Source organism: Vairimorpha necatrix, chromosome 3 (genome assembly GCF_036630325.1).
Source record: "Vairimorpha necatrix chromosome 3, complete sequence".
Lineage (NCBI taxonomy): Eukaryota > Fungi > Microsporidia > Nosematidae > Vairimorpha > Vairimorpha necatrix.
The window spans coordinates 260,951-276,949 of record NC_088818.1 but is presented as its reverse complement, the minus strand read 5'-3'; the positions used below and the strand labels follow the sequence as shown (position 1 = coordinate 276,949).

The 15,999-nt window shown below is 30.3% G+C and overlaps 6 protein-coding genes across 6 annotated transcripts; 4 read left to right on the top strand and 2 right to left on the bottom strand.

Annotated features, from left to right (window-relative positions):
* Positions 1 to 2,279: 2,279 nt before the first annotated feature.
* Positions 2,280 to 3,726, top strand: VNE69_03079 (protein transport protein SEC61 subunit 1 (SC61A); the record flags this gene model as incomplete). The annotated part of the gene is made up of 2 exons (XM_065472931.1): positions 2,280 to 2,290; positions 2,376 to 3,726. 2 exons carry the CDS (start codon positions 2,280 to 2,282, stop codon positions 3,724 to 3,726), a joined length of 1,362 nt encoding a protein of 453 aa, XP_065329003.1.
* Positions 3,727 to 3,973: 247 nt separating this feature from the next.
* Positions 3,974 to 4,969, top strand: VNE69_03078 (tRNA N6-adenosine threonylcarbamoyltransferase (OSGEP); the record flags this gene model as incomplete). Its single annotated transcript, XM_065472930.1, has 1 exon — positions 3,974 to 4,969. The coding sequence occupies one exon, from the start codon at positions 3,974 to 3,976 to the stop codon at positions 4,967 to 4,969; it is 996 nt and encodes a 331-aa protein (XP_065329002.1).
* A 302-nt stretch (positions 4,970 to 5,271) lies between these two features.
* On the bottom strand, positions 5,272 to 7,467 carry VNE69_03077 (pre-mRNA splicing factor; the record flags this gene model as incomplete). The annotated part of the gene is made up of 1 exon (XM_065472929.1): positions 5,272 to 7,467. The coding sequence occupies one exon, from the start codon at positions 7,465 to 7,467 to the stop codon at positions 5,272 to 5,274; it is 2,196 nt and encodes a 731-aa protein (XP_065329001.1).
* A 323-nt stretch (positions 7,468 to 7,790) lies between these two features.
* On the top strand, positions 7,791 to 10,886 carry VNE69_03076 (COPII coat assembly protein SEC16; the record flags this gene model as incomplete). The annotated part of the gene is made up of 1 exon (XM_065472928.1): positions 7,791 to 10,886. The coding sequence occupies one exon, from the start codon at positions 7,791 to 7,793 to the stop codon at positions 10,884 to 10,886; it is 3,096 nt and encodes a 1,031-aa protein (XP_065329000.1).
* Positions 10,887 to 10,950: 64 nt separating this feature from the next.
* Positions 10,951 to 12,207, bottom strand: VNE69_03075 (leucine-rich repeat-containing protein; the record flags this gene model as incomplete). Its single annotated transcript, XM_065472927.1, has 1 exon — positions 10,951 to 12,207. The coding sequence occupies one exon, from the start codon at positions 12,205 to 12,207 to the stop codon at positions 10,951 to 10,953; it is 1,257 nt and encodes a 418-aa protein (XP_065328999.1).
* Positions 12,208 to 13,188: 981 nt separating this feature from the next.
* Positions 13,189 to 15,519, top strand: VNE69_03074 (ribonucleoside-diphosphate reductase large subunit (RIR1); the record flags this gene model as incomplete). The annotated part of the gene is made up of 1 exon (XM_065472926.1): positions 13,189 to 15,519. The coding sequence occupies one exon, from the start codon at positions 13,189 to 13,191 to the stop codon at positions 15,517 to 15,519; it is 2,331 nt and encodes a 776-aa protein (XP_065328998.1).
* Positions 15,520 to 15,999: the final 480 nt, after the last annotated feature.

Sequence of the window (15,999 nt, the reverse complement as noted above, 5' to 3'; positions counted from 1 at the left end):
CGCACCAAGCTCCGACGTATCCATTGGACTTTGGCTCCAAGAGAACACTTTCCATTTATACATCAAATCGCGTCCAGAGTAACCTCCCCGTGGATATACTTAACGGGCATGGTTATCTATAACCCGAGGAGAAACATAATCTTACTGACTCAAAGGTTCCTACAATCATTTATATTTCCCACGTGGCTCCTTACACGACCACAACACCAGCCCGACGTTTTTATTGGGTTGCGTTGACTACCAGTCTCCCACTAGTTTCGGCCACCGTGTTACAGAATCTTGTAGGATAGGATAAACGAGACCTTTTATTGCCCTACTTCGTCAGTTTTTTAGTTGGCTCTGAGATCCCACTCTAGAGTGCACCAGCCATGGGCTCCAACTAGGCCGTACTCATCAGATACTTTTATGTATCATTAAGTCACCAAGGGGTGATACTGCTTTTTGGCTTTGAGATGCGTTTCTACACTAGATGCTAATCTTCTTGTGGCTTGACACACACAAGTTTTATTGAATCAACTTATGAATTATCATAAACATTTTCATCGTTTAAGTTGTTCCAACTGCATTATAGAAAGTAGAAACAATTTTGGTGCCCCTAAAAATCGAACCCAGCCATTGCTCAATGGAAGCATCGCCCTCTACCACTGGGGCAAGGCCACCCATCTTTTGAATTGTTCTTGATACACTATATCATAAAATAATTCGTTTTTCCTGGAGCCAAAGTTCAATGGATACGGCGAAGTTTTCTTTACAGCAAGATTGTCGGAGGAATTTGTTGTGTATGTTCCTCAATTTATTTAAATAAATCTAACAACAGTTCTTCGATTTAATTTTTTTTTCTTTGCAAATAAGAGATAGGAGAAACCCTTACATAAGTACAATAGGAACTTTGGCGTAAATTTATCCAACTGGTACTGTGAGATTTAAAAACGCCATAATCTCCTCCAGCAAATATGTAGATGCATTTGGCTCGGGCAAATCCATTGTTTTGTCCCAGGATAACATTTTTGTACATTTAATCGCGCCAGCGGTACCTCATGCTGGATTAATTAAAGAACATCGTTTTAATTACCCGAGGAGAGACATCATAGTATTGACTCAAAGCTCCACACAAACATTTATATTGCACATACGGCTCCTTACACGAACACATCACCAGCCCGGCATTAAATTTTACTGCGTTGACCACTAGATTAGACAAAATAATTTATATTTTATAAGATAAGGTCCACGAGACCTTTTATTGCTCTACTTCGTCTAGTCTCTTAGTTAGCTCTAAAATTCCACCATAGAGTGCACCTTGCATTTGCTCCAACTGGGCCGTACCAATCAGATACTTTCAAGTATGAAATCTTACCTGAGGAATAAACAGCCCTCTTTAAATTAAACGTGCGTTTCTACATCAGATGCTAATCTTCTTATGGCTTTACGAAATTATTTTCTTAATTCAACGTAATGTTTACCGGAATATTTTCGTCATTTGAGTTTTTCCAGCTTATCATAGAAAGTAGAAACAATTACGTGCCTCTGAAATTTGAACACAGCCATTGACACTGGAAACATCGACTTTGATCTAATGTTATCTAAATAATTTTGATCGTTTTTTGTAAATTAATTGTAGTTAGTCTATAATAATGCTTTAGAAAAGTTTCGCATTTTTTAAATATTATATAATTTGCCTGGATCATAAATTTTTTCTAGTTGGTTTTATACAGATCATCGTCAATAAGCGTAATGAAAATTAACATTATTATTTCTTCGTTTTTTCTCGTATTCTATAGATTTGATTTTTAATATTTGTTGAATTATTTTTTCGCTGTAAAGACGTTCCAATTACGACGAAAATACTACTAATCTTATGTACTGCTATAAACATTATCTACACTACCACGCAGCTGACTTTTATGACATAATAGTTTAAATTTATTTGCCCTGAAATTCACATTCAAACACGATATCCCGCCGAATGTTAAGTGACAGATTGGCTTCAAATTTTTTACATATGTTTCGCGTTGTCATTATTTTTTAAATTTGTCTTCGCTTAAGTTTTGTTTTTACTATTACAAATAATCAATGGACAATATATTTCAATTTAGATGTTATTATGTATTAATTAGAACTTTGTAATTTAATCTTGTTGTTGCTTAAAATATATTTTGAGTTTTAGTGCGCATCTTTGCGATATAAAATAAGATATCCTGATTTCTATAAATTTTTTTTAGAATGAGTTCATGTTTAGCTTCTTCTTTTTTATATTTTTTTTTGTTTATGCCCCTCCTATGACATGTAAGTGTAAAATGCAATAATTTAGTTAATGTATTACATATGATAAAGCCACTACTATCATACATTCCTGATGTAATTCAACCATCCAGACAAGTAACATTCCAAGAGAAGTTCATATGGACCACTCTGGCCATTTTGATATACATGATAGCTTCACAAGTTCCTCTGTTTGGTATCATTGCTTCAGAACAAGCTGATCCTTTTTACTGGATGAGAATGATGATGGCCTCAAGCCGCGGGACACTCATGGATTTGGGAATTTCACCCGTGATCACCTCTTCGATGATTATGCAGTTTTTTACCATGTCTGAACTTATAAAAGTCGACTTCTCGATAAAAGAAGACAAGATTTTATACGGAGCTCTCGGTAGATTAATCTCGATTATTTTGACTGTAGGACAAGCAGCAGTACAAGTTTTTACTGGGTTTTATGGTAAACCAAAAGATCTCGGGCTTACTTATTGTTCTATTCTTATCATTCAGCTTATATTTTCTGGTATAATAATCATTTTACTTGACGAGTTACTCCAAAAAGGATATGGCCTTGGAAATGGTGTAAACCTCTTCATTGCCGCCAATGTGTGCGAGAGTATCGTCTGGAAAGCTTTCAGTCCTAAAGTCTTTTTTACAGGAAGAGGAATAGAATTCGAAGGGTCAGTAATCGCCTTATTCCATTTATTGATAGTCAGACCTAACAAGCTGTCAGCTCTTCATGAAATTATGTTCAGACAGAATCTGCCAAATTTGTTTACTTTCTTGGTCACTGTGGCTCTCTTCGTATTTGTAATTTATTTACAAGGTCTGAGAGTCGAGCTTACTACTGAGTCTACTCAAGTAAGAGGCCAGACTGGTAAATATCCTATTAAGCTTCTTTATACAAGTACTTCTCCTGTCATTTATCAGAATTATATTGTCTCTTATTTCTGCACTATCTCAAGATTATTGTACAAGTGGAAGCCGACTAATAAACTTGTCAGATTTTTAGGCGTCTGGGATACAGTGAAAACTGGAAGATTAAACGCTCTAAGAGGTATTTCTTATTATATTTCTCCTCCTGAAAGTGTATTTGATATCTACCGTAGGCCAGTTTATTTCTTCATTTATCTCGCTATAACTTTCATTTCTTGCGCTTTGATGAGTCGAGCTTGGGTTGAAGTAGGCGGAGGAACTCCAAGTAATTGTGCTAGTAATTTGAAGAAAAACAGAATGACGCTAAAAGGAATCAGAGAAAGTAATATGGAATTTGTATTTTCTAAATATATTCCATCTGCTGCGCTTCTTAGTGGATTTTTCACTTGTTTAGTCGTTTTATTGTCTAATTTATTTGATACTATTGGAAGTGGGTCAAATGTCTTTTTGGCTACTTCTATAATTTATCAATATTTAGAATTATTTGCTAAAGAAACGGCTAAGAAGAGTGGAATGTCTTTTATTGATTAAAGAAATTACAGTGAAATTTAGTTTAATAATTTTTACAGTGAAAATTTGTTTGTTTTTTATATTAAAAATAAAGTTTTTCTTAAAAATTTTAAGTATATAGAAATCTTGATTTTTAAAATACGTAGAGGAAGGTTATAAAAATTTAAAAAAGTATTTATTTTATTAAAAAGAAAAAGGACTTGACAAGTCAATAAAAAATATGGTCTACATTAAATAATGTAGATAATTTTTACCATTTTATAACCCCATGATTGTTCTGGGCTTTGAAGGGAGTGCGAATAAACTAGGCATAGGAATTCTAATCGATAAAAAAATAGTATCAAACGAAAGAAGAACTTTCGTCCCTCCTCCAGGGGAAGGATTCATTCCTGCACGGACTGCTGAACATCACAGAAGTGAGATTTTCGATCTTCTTCGTTTTTCTTTAGAAAAATCAAAGATCAAATTAAAAGACGTCGATCTCATTTGTTATACAAAAGGACCAGGAATGGGTCAAGCTTTATCAGCAGTGGCCACTGTAGCCAGAGCTCTAAGTCTTACTCTTAATATTCCTATTATACCCGTCAATCATTGTATAGCTCATATAGAAATGGGCAGATTTATTACAAACTCGTCTAATCCCACAGTTTTGTACGTAAGCGGCGGCAACACGCAAATAATTTCGTATAATAAAAATAAATATAAAATATTCGGGGAAGCTTTGGACAATGCAGTAGGAAATTGCCTGGACAAAGTAGCGAGAATCTTAAAATTGCCTAATGATCCCGCGCCCGGTCTTAATATCGAGTTACATGCCAGAAAAGGCAAGAAGTTTTTTGAGCTCCCGTATGTCGTCAAAGGCATGGACGTGTCTTTTTCCGGGATTATTTCGTCTATAAAGAATATAGAAATTAAAGATCAGCAGACTGTTTATGATATTTGTTACTCGTTACAAGAGACAGTCTTCTCTTCTTTAGTGGAAGTCACAGAAAGAGCTATGTCTTTTAATAATAGTCATGAAGTATTAATAGTAGGGGGAGTTGGATGTAATAAAAGATTACAAGAAATGATGAGTATTATGGTAGAAGAACGAGGAGGGAAGTTGTACTCTACAGATGAAAGATTCTGTATTGATAATGGGGCAATGATAGCGCTGTGTGGACTTTTGATGCATGAGAGTGGGCAAGTCTTTAAAATTGAAGATTGTACGATAACCCAAAGGTTTAGAACTGACACAGTCGAAGTAACTTGGAGAAAAGATTAAAAAATATAATTTAAAAATGATCATAAAAGAAATTTTACTAATGTCAATTTAGATATTTGTAGCATAGCTTGTCTTTATTTATCCTAAAATAGGTTTTATTTTGAAATTTTAACAAAGATTTATTGTCAGTTTAGATTTGATCAATTTTTTAACTTACAAAATACAAGTAAATGTAGTGCCGTAGTCGAGCAAATACTGGCCAATCATCTTCTAATAATCAGACATAGATTGGGCTACAAAAAGTATTTAAAAACATTTCCAAAAGAGGTGATATAAATCTAGTTTAACATGTACTACTTTTCTTATAATTCATTATCTGATTCTAATTCAAATCTCTCATATAAATTATCAAATATTATTATATTTTTCTTTTCTTGACTTTCTTCTTTTACATTTCTATCTTTAAAATATTCAGGTAAATTTCTTAAAATATCTTCAGGCTTCAATGAGGCAGAAATTTGCATGACAAATTCACCTCTTTTATTTTTAAATGACTTGTAAAATATCAAATAATCATTTTTAAAATCTAAATTAAATATTGAATATTCTACTTTAGTACATAAATTGATACACTTGTCTTCTTCATATCTACAAATATTAAAGAAAAATGTCTTAAGTATGACTAAATTTATATTATTCTTATATGTTTTCTTATATCCTAGTCTATAAATTCTTCTTAATATATTCTCGTGGATATCTCTGACTCTATTGATTATTTGCGGGGCGAAATTTTTATTTTTATAACCAAACTTGAATAAATTTAACAAAGTTATAAATTCATTATCTTTTACAAAACAAGATTTATAATCAATTTTCTCTTTCTCAAAATATCCGAAAATATTGTGTGTGTCTAAGCTCAAAATACTTGCTAAAAGTGTCGAATCATAAGAACAATCATTTCTAATTCCTTCAATAATCAATTTGCCTAATATGACATCTACTCCTAAATTCATAACATCTTTCCCGTCTCTAGTGAGATTATATCCATTATCAATAAATTTCAAACTTTGTAAAGTTATAATTCCTGCATTTATCAAAGATTTAGGCGGTTTGGACAAAAATGGGAAATTTTCAATTTTTTTATAATTTGTTGATAAAAGCAACAAAATCGTGTTTGAAATATTTGACTTTAAAATTTCAGGAATATTTTTTTCTTTCATAAATTCATTATATGATTTCTCTGAGTACATTCTATAACAAATACCTGGTCCAGTTCTTCCTGCACGACCTGCTCTTTGTATTGCGTTTTCTTTACTAATTGGATATTTTATAAGTCTGTCTCCTGAATTATAATCATAGAAGCCTATTTTATGGAATCCCGAATCTACTACATATTTTATATTTCTAATTGTAATTGATGTTTCTGCTATATTTGTCGATAAAATGCATCTTCTAAATTTTGACTTCTGGTTGAAAATTACATTGTAAACATCTTTCATTATTTCTGAATATAATTGAATTATTTCTAAATCTTCTGTATCTTTTTTCAAAATTTTATAAATTTGTAAAATATCTTCTTTACCACTAAGGAATACTAAAATATCTCCTTGATCTTCTTTTTTATGGATTGTTAATATTTTCTTTGTAGTCCATTCTATGTAATCGTCTACATCTATTTTTAGATATTTTATGTCTACGGGGAACAAATTACCACTAAAATTATAAGAACTGGCTTCAAAAAAACATTTGAAATCTGCGATTTGTAGTGTCGCACTCATTAGAATTATTTTTAGATCTTTTCTTTTTTCTTTTATTATTTTTAAATATCCTAAAATTATATCTAAATTTACACTGCGTTCGTGGACTTCGTCACATATAATGACGTCATAATTTAGTAGCAGCGGATCAGAAGTGATTTCTCGTAATAAAATTCCTTCTGTGACATATTTGATTTTAGTATCTTGATTGTAATTTTGTTCGTATTGGATTGCGTAACCCACTTCTGATTTATAAAATTTCTTCATTCTGTTATACAAGTTTTTTACGCTAATTCTTCGCGGTTGTGTGACACAAATACGGAATTTATATTTGTCAAATATAAATTTAGGAACAAGGGTACTTTTTCCACATCCTGTATCTCCAGTTACTAAAATGATATTCTGAGATTCAAAGAAATTTAGAAAATCTTCTTTATGCTCATAAACAGGCAAAGACTTATAATCTTCTTCTAATTCAGTTTTAATTGGATGATTGTTTTCATAATTTTGCTCTGTCTGGTCGTGCTTAATTTCATTGTAGTTTACGAATTCATTATTTTTATATTTTTCATAATATTTACTTGGTCGATTTCCTATTAAAAATAAAGGATTATCAAAATCAAAGATTACTTCTGTAACATTATTTATATTCCTAAATCTAGACTCATCTTTGACTTGTACTTCTAACACATTACCATTTTCTGAGTGTGATGAGGCACATTCTATTCCTGCCATTTTGAGTTTTCTCTTTTCCCAATTTCTTTGTTCTAAAGTTTTTCTTTTTTTATATTTTTCTGGCATAAAAAAGAACGTTCCATGAAAATAATTTTTAAAATGGCATAAATTTCAAAGTAAACTTGAAAACTATAAAAAAAAATTCATTGTACTTTAATAATATTGCACATAAAAGACTTTATAATTTGACTATTAAGGAATTTATGTTTTTTAATAAATTTCTCTAAGTAGGCGACTTGTTTACAATCAATTAAGGCATATTTGTAATTTTAATAAATTGTATAAAATTTTAGTTATTGTCATGTTCTATTTTCAGATGTGTAATTTGTATGTTAACCAACAAATTCATGCAAAAAAACTATTTAAAGATATTTTTTATCCCATTTTTTATGCAAAACAAAAGTGATCAAACATTTTGGAGTAATGATGAAGAAAGTGACGAAGACTTTGAAAGTATCATCAACTCAAAGAAAGTAGAAAAAACCAATGAATCACAAAATGATTCTAAGATTTTAACATCTGAGAAGTTGGATTTTTTATGGTCTGATGATGAAGACAATAATTTCCCAGTTAATGAAAAAATACCTAAAACAGCAATTTTCTCAACTGGCAAAGAAAAAATAAGCGAAGAAAAAGAAGATTATGTGAATCAAGAAAATTTAGAGCAAAATGATAAAACGAATGAAGAAGATGAAAATTCTACAGAAGAAGAAAAAAAGGAACAAATAAATGAAGAACATTTTGAAAACATTGGTAAAGCAAAAAAATATAATAATTGGCAGGAAGAAGAACAACAAATAAATGAAAATAATAATTGGCCGAAAAATGAAGAAAATGAAAACATTGTTACAGAAGGAAATAAAAATGAGAATTTAGACAGGTCAGAACAAAATAATGTAAATGAAGAAGAACAGATAAATGAAAACAGTCACGAAGAAGAGAAGAGTGGAAATATAAATAGAGAAGAAATTAATTATTGGCTAGAAGACGAGGAACAAGACTCATTTTATAAGCCTAATAAAAATGACTCGACAACTCTGAGCGACAAACCAGAAAGCACAGCGGAGGAAAAAATCTTTTATAGTCCCGAACCTAAGAAAAATGACATGACTTCTGTAAATGATCAATCTGACGATTTAAAAGAAAAAAAGGATTTTCCTAGTCCCCAACCCGAAAATTATGAAATTTCTCAAAATTGTATTCCCGACAAGTTAGATGAAGCAAATAATGTCCAAGACAACGTTGAAGAGTTCATTGACACTCACAATTCCACTGAGCCTGTGAATGTGGGACAAGAGGAAGTTAAAAATCTGTCCAAAGATTTAGAGAGTCTTAATTTATCAAGTCCCTTGAAGATTACAGATGTGGAATTAGAAAGTTCTTCTAATAATGTTTGTACAGAGAGTCTGTTTTTTGATGACAATGAAGCCGAAGACGAGTCTTCTTTTTTCAGTACTATCAACAAGACAAGTAATAACTTAATAGAAGAAGAGACAGAGGTAGAATACGAAGGATCAATTAATAAATCAGAAGAAATAATTAGTGAGGCAGACATATCTAAGAAAAAAGAAATCATCCTCGAAGAAACTAAATATGAAGAAAAAGTACTAGCCAATGAATCTCATGCAGCAAGTAATGAGTCTGATCTACCAAATGAAAAGTCAAAAGGTCTCATTTCTGGGGACTCTAAAAAGTTCAAGTTACAAACAAAGAGGCCTCTAGTTTGTTTGTTTGGCAATAAAGTCCTTACATATTATGAGTCAATTCAGCCCAGATACAATACAGAAGGAATTAAAAAAGACCAAAGTGTGAATATTCTGACGACTTTTAATTTAGAAAAGCCTTCTGTTATGAATGACAAAGTTCTTACTAAATCTTTTACTAGTCCAAGTCTGAACATGATCTTGTCCATTTTGAATCTCAAGGATATTCACCAGGACAATGTGGCCGATATAATCGGGGCCAAGTCTGTCAAATACACTTCTAAATCTTACCAGGAAACTGAATCCATGTCAAATATTAATACAGCCTTGAATATCTCAACTTATAATACTAATCATGCAGTAGATTATTGTCTCAATAATAAGATGTGGACACTGGCCTTGATTTTATCAAAGATGGACTCAGAAGTCATGAAGAATATTTACAAGGAAATTATAGACGAAGACATGACTTCTTTATTTCTCAATGATAATTTCGTACTAAAAAGACACTGGAAAGAATATTTCAAGCATTTTGCTTATAACTCTAGTAAGAATTTGGATAATTTTATAAGAGAAGTTTTTAAATATAATTTTGAAGATGGTATTCTAGTACTTGTCTCTTTACACTTGTGTAAAGTTCTAGACATAAAAGATTATTTAGAATATTTCTCACATAAGCATGACTTGTGTAGTATTTTACTGTTTATTCATACCAAATATAATAAAATTGGAAATATTGATTTATTATTGTATGAATATGTCTGTGATATAAAAGATAGAGATTTAGAAACTAGTAGAGAATTTTATAAGAGACATAAAAAGGAATTTAGGAAAGAATTACAGAATATTTTAGATGAGAATTTCAAATTAAATTGGAATTTCGGAATTAAAGAAATAGTGAATTTTGGGATATCCAAAATATTAGATGTATCAGAAGATGAGCAAACTAAAATAAAGCAAAATGAAAACAAATGCAATAAAGTCGACAAGGAAGAAGAGGAACAACTAGATAATAACAAAAAATATAATTTAAATAAGAAAATATATACTAAGAAAACGGATAATAAGAAAATATATAATAAAGAAGAACTAGATAGTAAAAAAATATATAATAAAAATGAAATATATAATGTAAATAGAGGCGAAGATATTCAACAAGATAATATAAATAATGATAATAACAAATATGTTAACATAAATAATGGTAATACTAATTCGGGAAATAGAGATTTATACGCAGATCAAAAACATTCAAAAAGTTTCGCAGATTTCTTTGAAGATGATAAAAATGACAAGGAGATGACGTCAGAGGATGACACTGCTCTTTTTCTCTCTAAATATAATTTAGACGAGGACAAAGTGGGTATAAAAAAAGAAGATAAAGTCGTATCCTCTGAACCCGAAGAAAAGAGTTCATTTTTGTCAATGTTCAATATTTTCAAGAAGAAGAGTTATAAAATCGAATTAAAAGCGGCTGATGATATAAAATATGACCCAGTTACCAAGAAATGGGTCAGTGGAGGAAATACTCCTCCTAAAAAAGAAGAAATCAAAGGAGCATCAATTCCCAAGTTAAATCTGCCTAATAAGCCCAGCCCGACTTTTACTAAAAATAATCCAGATCTAAAAGATAGCGTAGATCTTAAGAATAACGTAGATCTTAAGAAAAATAATCCAGATCTTAAGAAAAATAATGTAGATTTAAAGAAGATGTCTTTATATGCAGGAAAGAAAAAGACCACAAGTGTAGGATTTAATACATTTAAAAAGGAAAGTAACTAATTAACTAAGTAGAGATATAAAGATCTAATAGTTATATTTGAATACTGTATATACTTATTGAGGTTTAATTATAAAAATTTTGATCTACTTTCTTGAATAATGTTTTCTTGGTCTCGGGATTATTAAACTTTGATAATTCCCAGAGTTGCATTCTTCTACTAAATATTCCATACAACTTATGTCTCTTCTTAATCTCTACAGAACCATAAAAGATATCTCTAATACTAATATTATGATTTATCAAGATATTATAAGGAATACTATCATGAGATCTCCCAAAGAAAGCCCCTATTCTATTTCTCTGATCTTTAAAATGCTTTCTACAAATCTTATATTTCACTGGGTACTCTTTATTTTCATGCACTTCACTCGTCTTAATAAAAAAATACGCATCAAAAATCGGACCACCACAAAATCCACATTCTTCAACATTAAAAAGACTTTCTATCAACAACCTGTCTATATTTTTATAAACTGGTAAAATATTCAAAACTACATTTCTAAGGCAAATTTCTCTAAGATCTAAATTTCCAACTTTCTTAAAAACATCTTCATAAACAAGCGTAGAAGACGAAGCATCAAAATCTACAAGAAAAGGCATCTTTAAAATTTGTAATGGTACATCTTTAATCGGATTATTAGAAATTTGTAAATTTCTTAAAGATCTCAATTTACTAATTTCTAATGGTATATCAATAAACAAATTATTTTCTAAATTTAAAGAAGTCAAAGACTTCAACTTCTTTAAATTATGAGGCATTTCTACTAAAAAATTAAAAGATAAATCTAAATGTGTCAAACTTGATAATTCACAAATTTCTTCAGGAATAAATCTAAGCTGATTTCTTGCTAAACTTAAAGTCATCAATTTCTGTAAATAAATTATCGATGGTGGTATTTTATAAATATAATTACAACAAAGTTGACATAAAAGTAAATTCTTAAGTTCACCTATTTCATTACTAATTTCATAAATATTTTCTTTACACATTATTAAATGATCTCCGTGTGTACTCGAATTATAAGAAATTGTTTCTATTTTTTTACTTTTAGAAATTAGATCCTGTACTTTCAGCACAGGATCATCTTCTAATTCATTATTAGATTTATTAAATTCTTTTTTTAATTTCTTTGATATTTCTAAATTGATTTCTTCAATCTTTTTGTCTAAAATAACTTTGTCGGAATATAATCTAGGTAGGTTTATATTGTGTGGAAATATCTTGTCAGTTATGCCGTATAAAGCGTAAATACCACGTGCTGCGAAATTGGAACGAGCTATAATTACAGATTTATTGGGTTTACTAGAACTTGATCCCATAAATTATTTATTTATTTTTTTTCAATTTTTTTTATAAATTAAAAGACCAATGGTATTTGGTAAGAGAAATCTGATTTAATTTGTCTAGATTTTGATTTTATTGATTTGGTTTATCAAAAAATTGAATAAATTTGATATTAATTGCAGGTAATTTGAACTAGATCAAAAAGTGTTTGAAAAGTCTTAACTTATTTACTAATGTTATTTTTTCAGCTTTAATTATATTCAAATGCAAGTTCTATCTTTAAATTAAATAAATTTAATATTGAAAAATATCATTTTAAGGCTGTCTATTTGAGACGCAAATTATGGTTCATTGGTGATTTAAAACAATTTAAAAAATTGATAAATTTTTTTAAATTTTGTAAAAATTTTCACCATTTTTTTTTTGAAAACAAAAGTGGAAATTTGTGCGGATTTTTTACATATTTTGATTTTATTTTTCTTATCTAAACATGAGGAATCTAATTTGATGGAGTTTGTTTCGAGACAAATAAACCAACTCCCCGAAAAAAATAGATCATTGTATGCTTGAAACAAGTGTTATATAAAATACAATATAATTCATTATATTCATCAATATTCATGATGACCTGGACAATATTACAAGAATCAATTGTTTATAGAAAATTTACTAATAAAAAAAGTTCAATAAAATGTCACAATTTGGTTCTTGGAGTTATAAAATTGAAATATGAAAATTACCAAGATTAAAATAATGTGGCAAAAATAGTGCAGCAAAAGCAGCAAACTGTCTTTTAATATATTTCATTTTTATCTGAAACAATTTGACACATTTGACAGGACATGGTCTGCTAAATATTTGATGTGTCATAAATGATCTAAGTTCATTTTACAAAATGGCGGGAAATTTTATGAAAATTGAAAAAGACTTTTTTAATTATTAATAATCAATTTAACTTTATTTAATTTTTTAACTGAAAATTTTCTTACTATAAAAAAAATGATCTTATGAACCCCATGCAATTTTATATTCACAAAGTCAACAAATCAACAGACAAATTAACTAAACAATTATATGAAAAATATAAATTAACATTCACAAAATATGCAGAATCTCTTGACTCTAATTTTATAGACAAAAACGAATTCTTTTACAAAATAGAATCAGGATTGTGTGATGACATAACAGTAGAAGAATTTATTACTTACGCTGCAGAAACCGCAGAGTCGATGACCACTAAACACGTCGACTATGGGAAAATATCTGCGAAGATATTGATTGAATATTTAAAAGAAAACACTTCAGACTCTTTCTCTGAGAAAGTCGAGTACGTGTACAAAAATGGAGATTTTTATTCGGACAAGTTCTATCAAATAGTAATGGAAAACAAAGAATTCTTTGATAAGCTTGTAGATTATAAAAAAGATAATTGTTGGACTTATTTCGCCATTTTAACACTTAAAAGAGCTTATTTAATAACGTTAGACGGTAAATTAATAGAAAGGCCACAGGACATGTTACTGAGAGTGGCTATACAATTACACGAAAGAGATCTTAGGAATGTAGAACATACTTACAAACTTCTATCTGATAATATGTACACACATGGATCTCCTACGATATTTCATTCTGGTAGTAAAAAGTCACAACTGGCGAGTTGCTTTTTGTTGACTCCGATAGAAGAAAGTGTTGAAGGTTTGTTCGACACAGTAAAAAGATGCGTACAAATTACAAAATCAGGTGGTGGTGTAGGCATTGATTTACACGACATGGCGGCTAAAGGCACAAGTATAAGAAAAACAGGCGGCATTTCTAAAGGAATAATTCCATACATTCAAGTGCTAAACTGGTCACTGAAATATATCGGACAAGCTGGAAATCGAAGATCAGGCTGTCCTGCCATTTATTTGGAGCCATGGCACAAAGACGTGTTCGACTTTTTAGATCTAAGAAAGAGCACTGGTAAAGACGAATTACGAGCCAGAGATGTTTTCACAGGAATGTGGCTTAATGATTTATTTATGAAAAGAGTCGAGTCTAATCAAGACTGGTCTTTGTTCTGTCCCAAGTCTGTTCCTGGTTTGTCAAATGCTTACGGCGACGAATTTGAGAAAATGTATATTGAATACGAAAAGACAGTCGAACGAGAAGTTGTTCCAGCTCAGAAATTGTGGAAGGCTATTATTGAGTCACAGATAGAAACTGGCACGCCTTATATGCTTTATAAAGATACTATAAATAAAATGAGTAACCAGAAGAATATAGGAACTATAAGATGTAGTAATCTTTGTACTGAGATTATACAATATACAAGCCCGGATGAAGTAGCAGTATGCAATTTGGCAAGTATTTGTTTGCCTAAATTTGTAAAAGATGAAAAATTTGATTTTAATTTATTTAAATCTGTTGTAAAAACAGTAACTAAAAATGTTAACAGAGTCATAGACTGTAATGTTTATCCTCTAAAAGAAGCAGAAAATTCTAATAGGAGACATAGGCCTATGGGGTTGGGCATCCAAGGATTGGCCGACGTATTCTTAATGTTAAGATTGCCTTATGAGAGCGCGGAAGCCAGAATTTTGAACAAGGAGATATTTGAGACTTTATATTTCGCAGCATTGGAAGCTTCTTGCGAAGATGCCGAAAAATATGGTCCATATTCATCTTACGAAGGATCGCCCATAAGTCAAGGTATTTTCCACTGGGAATTGGCCAATGGGTCAGTCTCAAGTAGGTGGGATTGGGAAGAATTAAGACTTAAAATCAAGAAATTTGGCGTCAGAAATTCCCTTCTAATAGCTCCAATGCCTACAGCAGGTACATCTCAAATTTTTAACAATAATGAAGCCTTTGAACCATTCACTTCCAATATTTATACTAGAAGAACAGCGTGCGGCGAATTTCAAATGGTCAACAAATATTTGATGAATGATTTAATAAAACTTGATCTCTGGTCACTAGAAATGAAGAATTTAATTGTTGAGAACGAAGGATCTATACAAAATATTAATATAATTCCAAGAAAGATAAAAGATTTACATAAAACAGTATGGGAGATAAAAATGAAGACCGTCATAGATCTGGCGGCAGACAGACAAGTATTTATCGATCAAACACAATCTCTTAATTTATTCGTAGCTCAGCCTACTTATTCGGTATTGTCTAGTATGCACTTTTATGGATGGAAAAGAGGATTAAAGACAGGAATGTATTATCTTAGAACGAGACCTATAACATCAGCCATTAAGTTTACTGTTGATATTGATATGTTAAAGAAGTCTATGAAGGAAAATATAAGTAATAAACAAGAAGATAATGAAGAGCCATGTGAGTCGTGTACTTGCTAAAAATAAAAAATTAATTAAAAAAATAATTTATAAAATTTTTAAGGCACATATACTTATTATTGTCAATTTAAAAATGACAAATATAAAATCAAAACTATGAACTTTCATTAATTTGACAAATTTGAAGAAATCTTACAGATATGAAAAAACAATATACAGATAAAAGGATTGAGCTAAATCTATACTTCAAGCGTAAAATCAAAAGAACGTATACATTGGCGAACTTTGGCATTTCTAAAAGATTTATAATGAAACAGAAAATTACACCGCACAATTGAGTATGAAAAAAAGCCACGTGTTTGATTCAATGGCATCAAACCTGTTTTTTTAAAAGGAAGTCTATACTTGAAAGAGTAGAGTTCTTAGACAAAATGATTGTACAACGATATATCATTATACAAGAAAAGGAAAGGCATACGAGCCAGAACAGATCTAGAGAAATCTAGAAAAAAAGAAACACATTTCTTTACCCGGTAGAAG